This window comes from Chelonoidis abingdonii, chromosome 2, assembly GCF_003597395.2.
Source record: "Chelonoidis abingdonii isolate Lonesome George chromosome 2, CheloAbing_2.0, whole genome shotgun sequence".
In the NCBI taxonomy this organism is placed as follows: domain Eukaryota; kingdom Metazoa; phylum Chordata; order Testudines; family Testudinidae; genus Chelonoidis; species Chelonoidis abingdonii.
This window is the reverse complement of record NC_133770.1, coordinates 302,353,115-302,366,908: the sequence shown is the minus strand read 5'-3', so window position 1 is coordinate 302,366,908 and position 13,794 is coordinate 302,353,115. Positions and strand designations below refer to the sequence as shown.

Genomic DNA, 13,794 nt, shown 5'->3' with positions numbered 1-13,794 from the left:
ATAAGGCTGTTTTATTCATTTGTTTTCTTTTAGCAATGACTGTTTATATTGTCATCTTTGATAAGCAGACCATTTTTATGTCTTTTTCTTTCTTTGTATATAAATGCTTTCTTTTTTTAAGACCTGTTTGGTTTTTTCCTGGTTAGGCTATGAACGAAGGGAGGGGGAAATCTCTTGTGTTTAGATGTTACTAAGCTGAATTTGTATAGCTCTGGAGAGGGGGGATAGACACTATCTTCCGGTGTTGTGTGTTTCAAGGAAGTGAAGCAGGGTAATCTCCTAGTGTACCGTAGGGCGGAAGATCTGGGAGGAGGTAAAGAGGGGGAAGGGAAGTGGGTTATTTCCCTTTATTGTGAGACTCAGGGCATCTGAGTCTTGGGATCCCCCAAGGAAGGTTTTGGGGAGACCAGAGTGAGCCAGACACTGGAATTCTGGCTGGTGGCAGCGTTATCAGATCCAAGCTGGTAATTAAGCTTGGAGGGTTCATGCTAGCATCTTATTTTCTGAACTCTAAGGTTCAGATCTGAGTAGGAAAGCTATGACAGGGGCTCACCCCCATTTCGCAGCACGGACACACAGAGAAAAGCCAATGATCTGGAGTGGCCTTTGATTCAGGTGTCTGCCTTTCCAGGACAGCAGCCTCAGGCCCAGGCGGCCTGGTGGGACAGCTTCCAGCACTCGGTGCCCAGGGACAGCAGCCCTGAGCTGGCCCAGGGCATGTGGGAAGCGCTGGCTCAAGGGACCTGCCCAAGGTCACCTGAGGAGTCAGTGGCAGAGGTGCTCCCAAGTCCCAGCCAGCACCCAGCCACAGCCCAGCCTTCATCACTGGGTTACACGCCAGCAGAGTGCTCGGGTTCTCCTCTGGCCTCTCCCGCTGGGCTGGAACTGGCGTGGCACTGCCAGTGCTAATGCCAGCGATTTCACCAGGACCTTCTCAGGGCAAGACAGGCCCAGCCACAGCGTGGGGCCCAGTTCCAGCCCCTAGGAGGGCACGGGGCCTGGAGGCTGTATGGCAGCTGGGCTGGCACAGAGCCGCTTTGCTGGTTGGCCAGAGACTGGAGACTATGAGACCCATTTCAGGCACCTGATTTTACTTGAACAAAAAACCGAAGTCACTCAGCCCCTGCCAGTGCCCATCCAGCTCTAGTCTGTGCCCATGCCTCTGTACGACCCCTGCCCGTGCCCCACATGACCCTTTCTGTACCCTGCACGACCTCTGCCCATGCCCCCATGCAGCCACTGCCCGTGTCCTGCATGACCCCTGCTCATGACACCATACAACCCCTGCCCATGCCCCATGTGACCCCTGCCTGTGCCCCTGTGCAACCCCTGCCCATGCCCCTGTGTGACCCCTGCCCCTGCACGACCCCTGCCCCGCACAACTACTGTCCCTGCCCCCATGCGACCTCTGCCCATGTCACTGCACGACCCCTGCCTGCATCCCCCAACACAAGCCCCTGCTCATGTCCCTGCACAACCCCTGCCCAGATGCCTCCAGTGCAAGCCCCTAATGAGGCCCCCCACATGACTCCTCTTGGCACCCTCTTGCATAAGCCCCATCTCGCCCCATTCCTGGCTGCCACCCTCACCATCCCGTCCTGTGTCTGTGCAGTCTGCTGCCAGCCGTGACGGGTCAGAGCGGCCCCTAGTGCCAGGGGCCTGCAGTGCAGGTGCCTCCTGGGACTGGGCCCAGCTGCAAAGGGGGGAGGGGTGTGAGCGGAGGGATGACCAGCCCCTGCACTGCCTCCTCCCACAGGACAGCTAGGGGCTGGAAGTGGGAAACATGCTCCTCCCTGTCCTCTGCCCTCCTCCTGGCCTCCCTGGGGCACACAGCCTGCCTGTGCCCCCCTCCCGCTCCTCCCCAGACTCTGAGGCAGGCGCCCTGCCCCTGGCTGGGCCTTGCTGGGCTCCCAGCCCGGCCTCAGGGAAATGCCCCCGTTCTACTGTAACAAGGGCCCCTATGGTGCCACCCTGCTGCCAGACTCCTTCCAGCAGCTTTCCCGCACCCCTCTCACACTGCACCCCTACGCACTGCTCCCCCATACACTGCTCCCCTCCAGCCTGATACTGCATCTCATCTCACACTGCACCCTCCACATACTGCACCCCATCTCAAACTGCACTCCCAGACACTGCACCCTTCCATCCTGATACTGCACCCCCATCTCACACTGCACCCCTCCATCCTGATACTGCACCGCATCTCACACTGCAACCCACATACACACTGCACCCTATCTCACACTGCATCCTCCACACACTGCACCCCATCTCATACTGCACCCCCAGACACTGCACCCTTCCATCCTGATACTGCACCCCATCTCACACTGCACCCCTCCACACATTGCACCCCATCTCAAACTGCACTCCCAGACACTGCACCCTTCCATCCTGATACTGCACCCCCCCCACATCTCAAACTGGAAGCCCTCCGTTCCTGATACTGCACACCCATCTCACATTTAACCTCACATACACACGTGCATCCCATTCAACCACTTGTACCCCATCACTGACCCTCTGTCCTTGATTACGGCACCCCATCTCACACTCCACCCCTCCTCCTGTTTACTTGACCATCCAATATCACACTGCAATACACATTCACACTGCACCCCATATGCAGCACTCCATCTCACACTTGCACCACCCCACTCACTGCTTCCAATTCACTGCACCCCTCACCCAGATACTGCAAGCCCATCTCACAACCTGCACTCATCCCCATGCGCATAACTGGCACGCCCCACCATGCACTGCAACCCATCTCACATGCACCTCAACACAACTGCACCCCTCATGTTGATTCTTCATGCCCATCTCACAAACTTTTGCCCAAACCCCACACACTCACACTGGCATCCCACAGTCACCTCCACCTCATCTCACACTGTCAGCCCCATCTCACACACAACACCCCACCAAGACACTGCACTTCCCACCCACATGTTGCACCCCCATACACATGTCACCTATCTCACCCCACACTGCACGACAAAGCCACTGTGATCCTGCATCCCCACACCCCACAAACTGCTAACCCATCTCACACTGCACACACCTCTACCCTGTTTACTGGCCCCACAACACATACTTGCACCCTCATGTTACACACCACACTACCACTCTCTGCATACACACTACACAACCACAGCACCGCACACTGGTACCCCTCATCCTGTACACTCACACTGCACACGCCATCACTTCATCACTTCCGCATATACTGCACCCCATTACACGCACACCTCTGCATCCTGCACACACCTCATTTATGCATACATCAGCCCCGCTCCATCCACATCGCAGAGGCCATCTCAAACTGCACTCCCAGACACTGCACCCTTCCATCCTGATACTGCACCCCATCTCACACTGCAACCCTCCACACATTGCACTCCATCTCAAACTGCACTCCCAGACACTGCACCCTTCCATCCTGATACTGCACCCCCATCTCAAACTGCAGCCCTCCGTCCTGATACTGCACCCCATCTCACACTGTAACCCACATACACACTGCATCCCATCTCACACTGTACCCCCATTCACTGCACCCCTCTGTCCTGATACTGCACCCCATCTCACACTGCACCCCTCCATCCTGATACTGCATCCCATATCACACTGCAATACACATACACACTGCACCCCATATGCAGCACCCCATCTCACACTGCACCCCCACTCACTGCTTCCACATACACTGCACCCCTCCACCCAGATACTGCACCCCATCTCACACTGCACCCCCATGCTGATACTGCACCCCCACCATGCACTGCAACCCATCTCACACTGCACCTCACACACACTGCACCCCCATGTTGATTCTTCATCCCATCTCACACACTGCACCCACCACCTCACACTGCATCCCACACACTCCACCTCATCTCACACTGCACCCCATCTCACACACAACACCCCACCAAGACACTGCACTCCCACCCACATGTTGCACCCCCATACACATTGCACCCTATCTCACCCCACACTGCACACAAGCCACTGTGATCCTGCACCCCCACCCACACACTGCACCCCATCTCACACTGCACACACCTCACCCTGTTACTGTGCCCCACACACATACTGCACCCCTCATTTACACACACACTACACTCTCTGCATACACACTGAACACAACCACAGCACTCGCACACTGTACCCCTCACCTGTACACACACTGCACACCCATCACTTCCACTTCCCATATACTGCACCCCATTACACGCACACTCTGCATCCTGCACACACCTCATTTATGCATACATTGCAGCCCCCCTTCCATCACATCGCAGGGAGAGGCAGCTCCCACATCACACACACACATAGATCTATTCTCCTCCATCACAACTGTGGAGGCAAGATCCGCTCCCTGGCCGGGTCACTCTGCCTGCAGTGCTCCCCTACCCCTACCCCAATGGTAATAGGCAGCAGGTGGGGCAAGGGGAGACCCATAGAGCCCTCCAGCAGGGGGCCCTGTCCTACAGCCAGAGATGGGGATGCAGGTATTGGCCAGGGGCTCAGAAGCAGGGCCCAAAGCAGGGTCCTTGCTGCCTTCTGGGCCTCCCCGCCCTCCTGGCCCCAGCCTCAACACCTGCCCCAGTTCCCAGCAGAGATCTCTGGCTCTGGGCACACCCCAGCCCCCAAGCCCTGCCCTGCAGGGTGCACTTAGTGCCCCCAGCTCATTGAGTGGGGAACCTCCCACCCCAAGTGGACTCAGAGACAGCTTCTCCATGCACGCCTGTGCTCCAGGAAACACCCTGCTGAGCTCTGGCCTATTCACACTGACCCCAGGCCCAACTCCACTGCACACATGGCAACACCCACACACATCTCCACTGCAACACCCTCACACTGCTGCCTCACAATGGCCTCCAGTGCTACACAAAGCAACCCCATTGCACATCTCCACTGTAACACCCTCACACTGCCTCACAATGGCCTCCAGTGCTACACAAAGCAACCCCATTGCACATCTCCACTGCAACACCCTCACACTGCCTCACAATGGCCTCCAGTGCTACACAAAGCAACCCCATTGCACATCTCCACTGCAACACCCTCACACTGCCTCACAATGGCCTCCAGTGCTACACAAAGCAACCCCATTGCACATCTCCACTGCAACACCCTCACACTGCCTCACAATGGCCTCCAGTGCTACACAAAGCAACCCCATTGCACATCTCCACTGCAACACCCTCACATTGCCTCACAATGGCCTCCAGTGCAACACAAAGCAACCCCTGCACACACCTCCACTGCAACTCCCTCACAGTGCCTCGTAATCACCCTCCGCCACATACACAGGAACGCCTGCGCACGCCTCCACTGCAACCCTCTCACACTGCCCTGCAATCAGCCTCCACCTCACACAAGGCAGTCCCTGCACACACCTCCAGTGCAGCACCGCCACACTGCCTCACACTCACCCTCCACTGTGACAGGCAGCAACCCCCACTGTGACAAAGTGGGAATTTCTCATGGTAGTTTGGATGAGAATCATGTGCCTCAGTTTCCCCTACATGCTACATATTTATCCAGGTGGGGGGCAAAGGATGTTTACTATTGGCAGACATCCAGACCTAGCTGCCTGGGCCCCATGCCCATGGAGAGCCCAGAAGACAATGCCCCTGACACCTGGTTGTCTAGCAACAAGTGACTATGGCCGGCCAGTCCCCCTGCTGGAAACCAGTCAGCTGGGCCCAGATGGAGAACAAAGCGCTGAGGTGAATGGTCAGGTGACCATGTTTGCCTGGGACGTGGACCCCAGGACTGAGGAGAGGAGTTTGGTTAGTTGAGGGGCGTCTGTTGGAAGCAGGGACAAGCCTGCAGGAGGTCTCTGGGCTCTAGTCTAACCCAGCTGGATCTGGCTGCGACTTTTCCGCTCTCTCTACGAATCCAGGGTCTTCCTATGCTGTGCTCCAGACAGTTAACAAATCCTTCCTTTACCCCGCTGGTCGAGAGTCACTGCAGACTAAATTGGGGGGGCATTGCTCCCTATGGGGTACAAGTCTCACTGCAGGGTCCAATCCAGGTGGACTCACAGCAGGAAGCTCACACCATGACCCGGGGGCTGAAGGGCTGCGAGGGTCGGTCCCCGCAGGCGGTGAAGCTGAGGGGCTGACCCCAGTGACAGAGTGTGAGCTTAGGGTGGCTGACACACTGAAAGGGTCCTTGTCACAGAGTGTGGGGGAGTCAGGGCCCTGCACTGCCCACTTCCTGCGATTCACCGTGACTCTCAGCCAGCCAGCAAAACAGAAGGTTTATTAGACGACAGGAACTGAGTCCCAGGCCGGGCTTGTAGGTACAACCAGGACCCCTCAGCCAGATCTTTCTGGGGGGCAAGGATCTTAGACCCAGACTAGGGTTCCTTGCCTCTTCCCAGCCAGCCCAAAACTGAAACCAAAACCCCTCCAGCAGGCTTTCTCCCCCTCCTCCTCTCCCCCTCTCCTTTTGTCCAGTTTCCCCGGGGCAAAGGTGTTGACTCCTCCACCCCTCTTCCTGGCTCAGGTTACAGGCTCAGGTACCCTCCCTCACCTAAAGTCACCCCTGCTCTCCCATCCCCCATGCAGACAGTCCCTACTGCGTCACAGTGGGACAGACCGAGGCTGGTCCGACCCCCCAGAGACCCTGGCCAGGAAGCTCCCACTGCCTCGCGATGCCATTGTGACTCTGCCCCAAGCCCATGAACCCTGAGGAGCGAGCACAAGTGGCAGGCTTGCATGGCCCCCACTCTGATCGCAGCGTGCAGGTGAGGAAGACCAGGGACGGGGCCTGCAGACAGCGAGCATGGGAGAGGAGAGCCCAGCAAACCCTCCGGCAGGAAGGTGGATCTGTCTGGGGACTTGCGGTTAGTGACACATCGGGAAGTGTGGGGCCAGGCTGTGCCAGGCCAGGAAGCCCTGCAGGAGCTCGGGCCTCAGCTGCACTAGGAAGTGGCGCTGCTCTGACTGAGCAGTACATGCAGCATTGTTATAGTTGGGTTGGCCTCACAATAGCAGAGAGACAAGGCGGGTGTTGGGCACCTCAGCCAGAGCACTAAGTGCCCCCATAGCGGCTATGTGGGTGCCCCAGACAATCCCTGTGCTTTTGAGTGAGAAAAGAGAAAAACACAGTGTCACCCCCAGGCGAGCACTTTTCCCTCAGCGATCGCTCCACGGCTGATCTCTCAGCCCTCGTCCTCAAACCACCACGGTGGCTTTACGGCTCATCACAGCAATCTGTAACCCGCAAACCCCCATGTGTTAACAGATCCCTGCACCCAGAACAGGTCCTGACAACGCATGGTCCCTGCTTGGGTGGCACTCTCTGGCCCCTCGTCTTGAGCTGGGACACTCGCTGCCTCTCCCAGGTCTGAGAAGAGCTCGGGGTGGCTCAGCTTGTCTCTCACACCCCAGGAGTAAGAGATCTCGCTCCCCCCTCTCGAACGAGGTGTGTTACAGCAGCACAGCCCCTAGTGTGGCGGCAGCTACATGTGGACATTGGTGTTATCCTGGGTAGCTCTCCCCATAGGCAAGGGAACAAGCTGCACTGAGATAAGATGCCGTTAGACCAACGTACCTGAGTCCACAGCAGGGCTTGCTCTGCTAGGACTGTAGCACAGATCTATTCTTCCATTGAAAACTCTGCACAGGCCAGGCCTTTCGCTGCTCCAGCCCCTGCGTTGCCGGGCAGTGACCCCAAGGCAGAGACACTCCCTCAGACAGATAGGAGGCCACAGTGAAGGGCTCTGCAGCACCCTCCCCCGGGACGAGGGACCAGCCAAACAGGAGCCCGAGGGACACAGAGGGAGAAGCTAGAACAGAGGCATGTTACAGAAATGCAGCCAGAACAGCCCCACCGGGCACCTACGCACCAGCCAGCGCCCTGCTGCCCACGGGCTCCCCAGCAAGCCCTGCCTGCAGCACAGGTCTGAGCTGCCGAGCCAGCACTGAGCAGTTAGCAGGGCCGTGACTCAGGGCTGTGATCAGCCACCCCTCGGCCATCAGCAGGAACAAGGGCACCCAGAGACACAGCCCCAGCCACAATGCACAGCCTGGACCTCCGCCGAGGAAATGGGGCAGAACTGGAGCTGGGGACACTCTCCTCGCGAGCAGCCCCGCCCAGCCACCCGAAGCGCCAGATGTGGCACACCCAGAGCCCTTGTGCCAATGAAGCTATTAGCACTGGAACCGTGCGCTGCCCCCGTCCCAGAGAACAGGGAGCACCATCTCCTGCCTGGCCACAGTGCGCTCTGGCTGCTCCAGCCCCAGCCATAAGAGACACAGGGGGCAGGCCCGGGGCTTTCAAATACCTGCACCCATTCCTGGCTGCCATGTCCATCCCCCAACCCTGCATCCCCGTGCACCCTCCTCTGGCTGCAGAGTCTAGGCGGCCCATTGCCACAGGCTGCACCAATCCCCAGACCCACCGTCCCCCTGCCCACACCAGCCACACCACAGCTCCAGCTGGCTGGGTCATTCACCCCTCACACAAAGGGGGAATCGTGCCAGCTGGGGAACCTGGCATGGGGGGAGGGGCCCTGGCTGCATGGGGAACCCTGGGGGGGGGGCCTGGCCGCATGGGGACCCCGGCATGGGGAGGGGAGGGACCTGGCCCTATGGGAGGACTGGCTGCATGGAGAGCCCCGTGGGGTGGAGGGGTCCTGGCCACCCGCATTCTCGTAGGCACCACCGGTTGTGTGGGGAGAGTGCCCCCTGCTGACCCCCACCGGCTGTGTGGGGAGAGTGCCCCCTGCTGACCCCCACCGGCTGTGTGGGGAGAACGCCCCCTGCTGACCCCCACCGGCAGTGTGGGGAGAACGCCCCCTGCTGAGTCCCACCCAGCTCCCTGCAGCACAGACCCTGTAGCACTGCATTGGGGCAGCACTGACAGAGGGAGGAGAGCACCCCCTGCAGTCTCATCTTGGGATCTGCAGTTATACTGCATTTAGCAGCAGCTCAACTCCTGGCTGCTCCTTGGAGGTTTCGGCTCCTGACCCTGCCTGACCCTCCGCAGCCATAGCTCAGTGATTATCAGTGTCTGTGTGGCCGAGGGGTGCTGGGAAGACACGCACCAGCCCCCTGGTCAGCGAGGAGCCCCACGCTGGGCTAACGCAGCGCTGGCATGTCCATGAGCCTGGGGCATGGGGGTGCTTGGACCCTCCATGCCTTGGAGTATCTGCAGCCCGGGAAGGTCGGAGCAGGAGGTGAGGACCTGGGAAACACGCGCCCCTACTTGAGGGGTGCGGGACCCTGCCCTGGGTGCCAGGGCACCCTCTCCAGCCCCATCCTGGGGGTCCCAGCTCCCACACTCCACAGCATCCCACTGGGGCTCCTACCTCTCTGTGGGCTGCCATACGTGTGCTGGCCGTCCTGGGCTCCTTGTGCAGCGGCCCCCGTGCTCCCTGGGGCTGCTCCCGCCGGCTGGGAACAGAGTTCTGCTTCGCACCCTTCTTCCTTCTCTTCTGCAGGCGACAGACCAGGAACAAGGCAGAGGGACCTTGTCAGTGCCAGCTGGGAGTGCCCCTGGGGCACCTCGGCCAGGCCCTAGCCCAGCCCAGCCCGCTCTCCTGCCATGACGCCAGGCCGGCAGGCTCCCCCCGCGCACGGCACCAGCATGTTCTCTGCAGAGCCCCCTGCTGGGAAAGGCTGGGGCTAGGGTAGCCGGGAGCACCCCCCAGCCAGCTCCTGCCCCGCTCCCCACAGTGCCCCCTGCTGGGACAGGCCGGGGCTGGAGTCGCTGGGAGCTTCCCCCCCTAGCCAGTGCCCTGCCCTGCTCCCCACAGCGCCCTCTGCTAGGACAGGCCAGGGCTGGGGTAGCCAGGAGCCGCCCCCCCAGCCAGCTCCTGCCCCGCTCCCCACAGTGCCTCCTGCTGGGACAGGCTGGGGCTGGAGTCGCTGGGAGCTCCCCCCAGCCAGCTCCTGCCCCACTCCCCACGATGCCCCCTGCTGGGACAGGCTGGGGCTGGAGTCGTTGGGAGCTCCCCCACAAGCCAGCTTCTGCCCTGCTCCCCACAGCGCCCGCTGCTGGGAGAGGCCGGGGCTGGAAAGCCGGGAGCTGCCCCCCAGCCAGCGCCCTGCCCCGCTGGGAGTGGGCGGCCGAGTACCGTGGCTGTGAGGGGGACTGTGCACAGCCACTCACTGTCTCCCAGTGAAGCGCTTTGTGCTGGGCCCAGCCGCTGGCTCTGCGATTAAGCGGTGATGAAGTGACTTCCCTCATTAGCAGCTCAGACAATAGGCGCCTTTCACCACTGGGCTCTGCCCCACTGGCCTGTGAATGGGCCCCTGGAGAGCCAGGACAAAAGTCCCAGTGCACGTGGCCCTGCCCTGGGATGGCGCAGACCTGCTGGGGGCAGGGCACTGGCTCTGGGGGATCTGCGGGCAGGCCTGAGACACGGTGCTTTGCAGACAGAGGAAGTGGGGCTCCCCACAGCTGCTGTCGAGGGGGCCGGGGACAGCAGCTGAGCTGAGATGGGGACAAGGGATGCCACAGGGAGCGAGGAGAGAGCGAGTGAGTGTGGCAGTGACCATGCGGCCAGATGGGGATGGGAGAGACGGGGACAGCGTGTCTGGGACACGAGTGGGGATGTTATCGATTGATTTACACATGGGAACCGGTCAGACGTGGAAGAACTGCTCCCCAGGACTTGGGGCGGGGGCACTGGGGAGCAGCAGCTGGACGGCCCTGGCCTGGCCGGGGTCATGGGGAGGCAGAAGCAGTGCAAAGGGACGCGACTCTTACCTCCGAGCTGGCCTGAGATCTCCCACCTCCCGACTGCTTGCCTGGAAAAGAGGCAAACATGGTCTATGGGGACAGACAGACACATGCAGGACAGACTCAATCGTTAGAGTGTTTGAGATGGTACCACTGCATGGCTCACTGCCCCACGCATGGGGCCCCACACGGCCCCACCCGCACACCACAGTACCCCATATACTGCACCGCCACATGCACTGGGCCCCACGCCCCATCAGGCTCCCTACATGCCCCTTCCTGGCGCTGGCTGTCCGCTCTGGACTCTGCGGCCCGTTTGACAGGCAGGGTGTCCCCAGTGCACTTACGGATACTCCCACCCCTCCTTGCCTGGGCACTGCGTGCCTCTGCTAGGGCATTGTTTGCAGCAGCACCCCACTGTGAGCACTGGGCTGACTGGGTTTGTGCCAGTGCATGCCCATGCGAGTACGCATGCCAGCATGTGCCCAGGTGGGCGTCTGTGTGTGCCAGAGCGTGCCCATGTGACTCGTCTTTGCACTCACCCACATATCGACTGGTGCCCACGTGAGTGCTTGTCACCCTATAGGCACAGGCACCGAGCGGCGCATGCCATGGCATCTCTTAGCCTTGCCCCAATGGGATCCAGACTCACCCCTCCTCAGCGACTCTGGAGTCACACAGCACCCTGGGCTCAGAGCGCGGCCCCATCTCCCGTACTGGTCCGGGCTCTGCCTGGCCTGCTAGCCTGACGCTGTGCCTGGCTGCCCTGGCCTGCCACATTACTCTGGGTGTTGGAACGGCAGAGCCGCAGGGTGCGCTGGGAGCTGCTGGAAGGAAGCCGGGGCCTCCTGTGCACACAGATAAACAGCCACAGACACTAATGCCTGGGAGCAGACACCCCACCCCCGTCAGGCCTGGCTGCATTCTGAGAGGGGGCAGCAGTTCCAGAGCCGCCCCACAGCGCACCCAGCCAGGGAGGAGCACCCGCCTCATGGCCTGTGGCTGTGGGTAGCAGCAGGGGCAGGCAGGGAGCCGAGCGGTCTGCTTACTTCTCCAGCCCCGAGCAAATGGGGAACAATGCCTGAGCTAACAGGGCACGCTGCCACCCAGGCTTCCCTCGCCCTACGCCCAGCACCATACACACCCGTCCCGCAGCAAGCGTGTGCCAGAGGAAGGAGATCTGCTTGGAACTCCTGCTTTCCCCAGCTGGGATCGGTGAGCAGACAGGCAGCTCTGGGCAAGTCAGACACAGCCCTGAGCGTCCTCCCAGCGCCCCGCCCGCTCCCCGGCAGCTCTGCCTGCAGCAGTGCCCATGGCGTGGGACGTCCGCTCGGCACATCACAGCAAGGGCACTGCAGTGGGAGGTTGGCTTGTTCTGTGGTGCCAGTGCCCAGGTGTGATGTCAGCTGGGCAAGTCGCAGCGCACAACCATGGCACTTGTGCTGTGCAAAAGACTGGCTCAGTGCATGGCCAGGGGCCATGCGGGAGGTGGGGGGAACTCTCCTCGGAGTTGGCGCTGGCCCAGTGCCCAAGCATGGTGCTGGAGCTGGCTGCATTGAAAGCTGCCATTCTGGCTGGTGGATGAGAGAACATGAGCACCTGTCCTCAGGTAGGGGTGTGTGCAAAGGGGTCTGCGTCTGCCCCAGAGCCCACTGCTGTGTGGATACTAAGGCAGCGATGAGACAGAGGGGGGATAGGACGGAGCAGACTTGTCCCTTTTACTAGGGGGTGGGGCGTTCTGATCACCCCAGGCGCTGTGCTAAGGGGTCATAAACTTGGCACCGAGAGAGCCCAGGCCAGGTTCCCCGGGATCTGCTTGGAGCTGCAGAGGGTGGGGCAGGGCTCTGCAGCCAGGCTAGAAAAGCAAAGATAACCCAGAACAGCTCCTCGCCCTGCCCCACTCCCGCCTCCCCCCAACAAGGGAAACCCTTGCACCACTGCCAGGCTTCCTGCCACTCCCCAGGCAATATTTTATGCAAATCAGTAAACTGACTGCTCCAGCCCAGCTTCAATCCCCGCATACTGTGGTGGAACAAGAGCAGAAAAACGTCCTGTCTGTCTTGAGTCTAAAATTACCAGTGCTGGAGAATCCAGCCCGGCCCTTGGGACATTGTCCCGTGGTTGTTACCCATCCGGTTAGATCTATGCCCCTTTCCTGCCTGCCCTGGTCTAGCTTCTACTTCCAGCCAGTGGAGCCTGTTACATCTTCCTCTGTTAGCCCGAGGAGCCCCTTAGCAAGTCTCTGTTCCCCAGGCAGGTACCTACAGCCTGGGATCCCGACGGGGCTGGCTTTAGGCCTATTTCACCAATTCCCCCGAATCGAGCCCCGTGCCTAAGAGGGCCCCGCATCCAGTGAGAATCTCTTCCCTGGCTAGAGGCGCCTTTTTAATTTTTACTCACCTGGCGGCACTCCGGGTCTTCAGGGGCACTTCGGCGGCGGGTCCTTCAGTGCAGCCTAAGACCTGGAGCGAGTGGAGGACCCACTGCCAAAGAGCCGCTGAAGACTCGGAGCACCGCCCGATGAGTACAAGCCCCAAGTGTTTTTTTATGTGTGTGGGTTTTTTTAGTCATCCCTGCCAAGGTCCCATCAAAACTGTTCGAACTGGGCCCCGCACTTCCTAAAGCCGGCCCTGCCGACGCCCCTTGACCTGCTTCTTGTTAAACTGAGCAGATGGTGCTCCCTGAGGCTATCACTGTATGGCAGGTTTCTAACCCTGGAATCATTCTCGTGGCTCTTCTCTGACCCTTCCCCAATTTATCAACGTCCTTCCTGAATCATAGACACCAGAACTGGACCCAGGATCCCAGCAGCGCTCGCCCCAGGGCCACATACAGCAGTACAATAACCTCTCTGCTCCGCCTCCAGACTCCCCTGTCCCCTTAGCCTTTTGGCCACAGAATCACACTGGGAGCTCATGTTCCACTGATTGTCTACCCTGACCCCCAGACCTTTGCCGGAGTCCCTGTTCAAACACATCTTGTTTGCTTGAGCCCAGCTTATCAAGAGACCCAGAGTGAGCGCAGTGACTCTTCCTCCCCATTAGGTACTGCTCCCCCAACCTTCGTGTTAGCTGCAGACTTTAG

At 60.0% G+C, this 13,794-nt stretch overlaps 1 protein-coding gene across 1 annotated transcript in view; it reads right to left on the bottom strand.

Annotated features, from left to right (window-relative positions):
• LOC116838516 (uncharacterized) overlaps positions 1-12,540 on the bottom strand; it is a 34,727-nt gene extending 22,187 nt beyond the window's left edge. The window contains exons 1-3 of the mRNA XM_032803792.2: positions 11,855-12,540; positions 10,738-10,778; positions 9,335-9,460 (exon numbers count right to left, since the gene is read on the bottom strand). Coding sequence (XP_032659683.1) covers positions 9,335-9,460; positions 10,738-10,778; positions 11,855-12,266 — 579 coding nt within the window. The 5' untranslated portion in view covers positions 12,267-12,540. The remainder of the gene's footprint in view (positions 1-9,334; positions 9,461-10,737; positions 10,779-11,854) is intronic.
• Between the last annotated feature and the right edge of the window lie 1,254 nt (positions 12,541-13,794).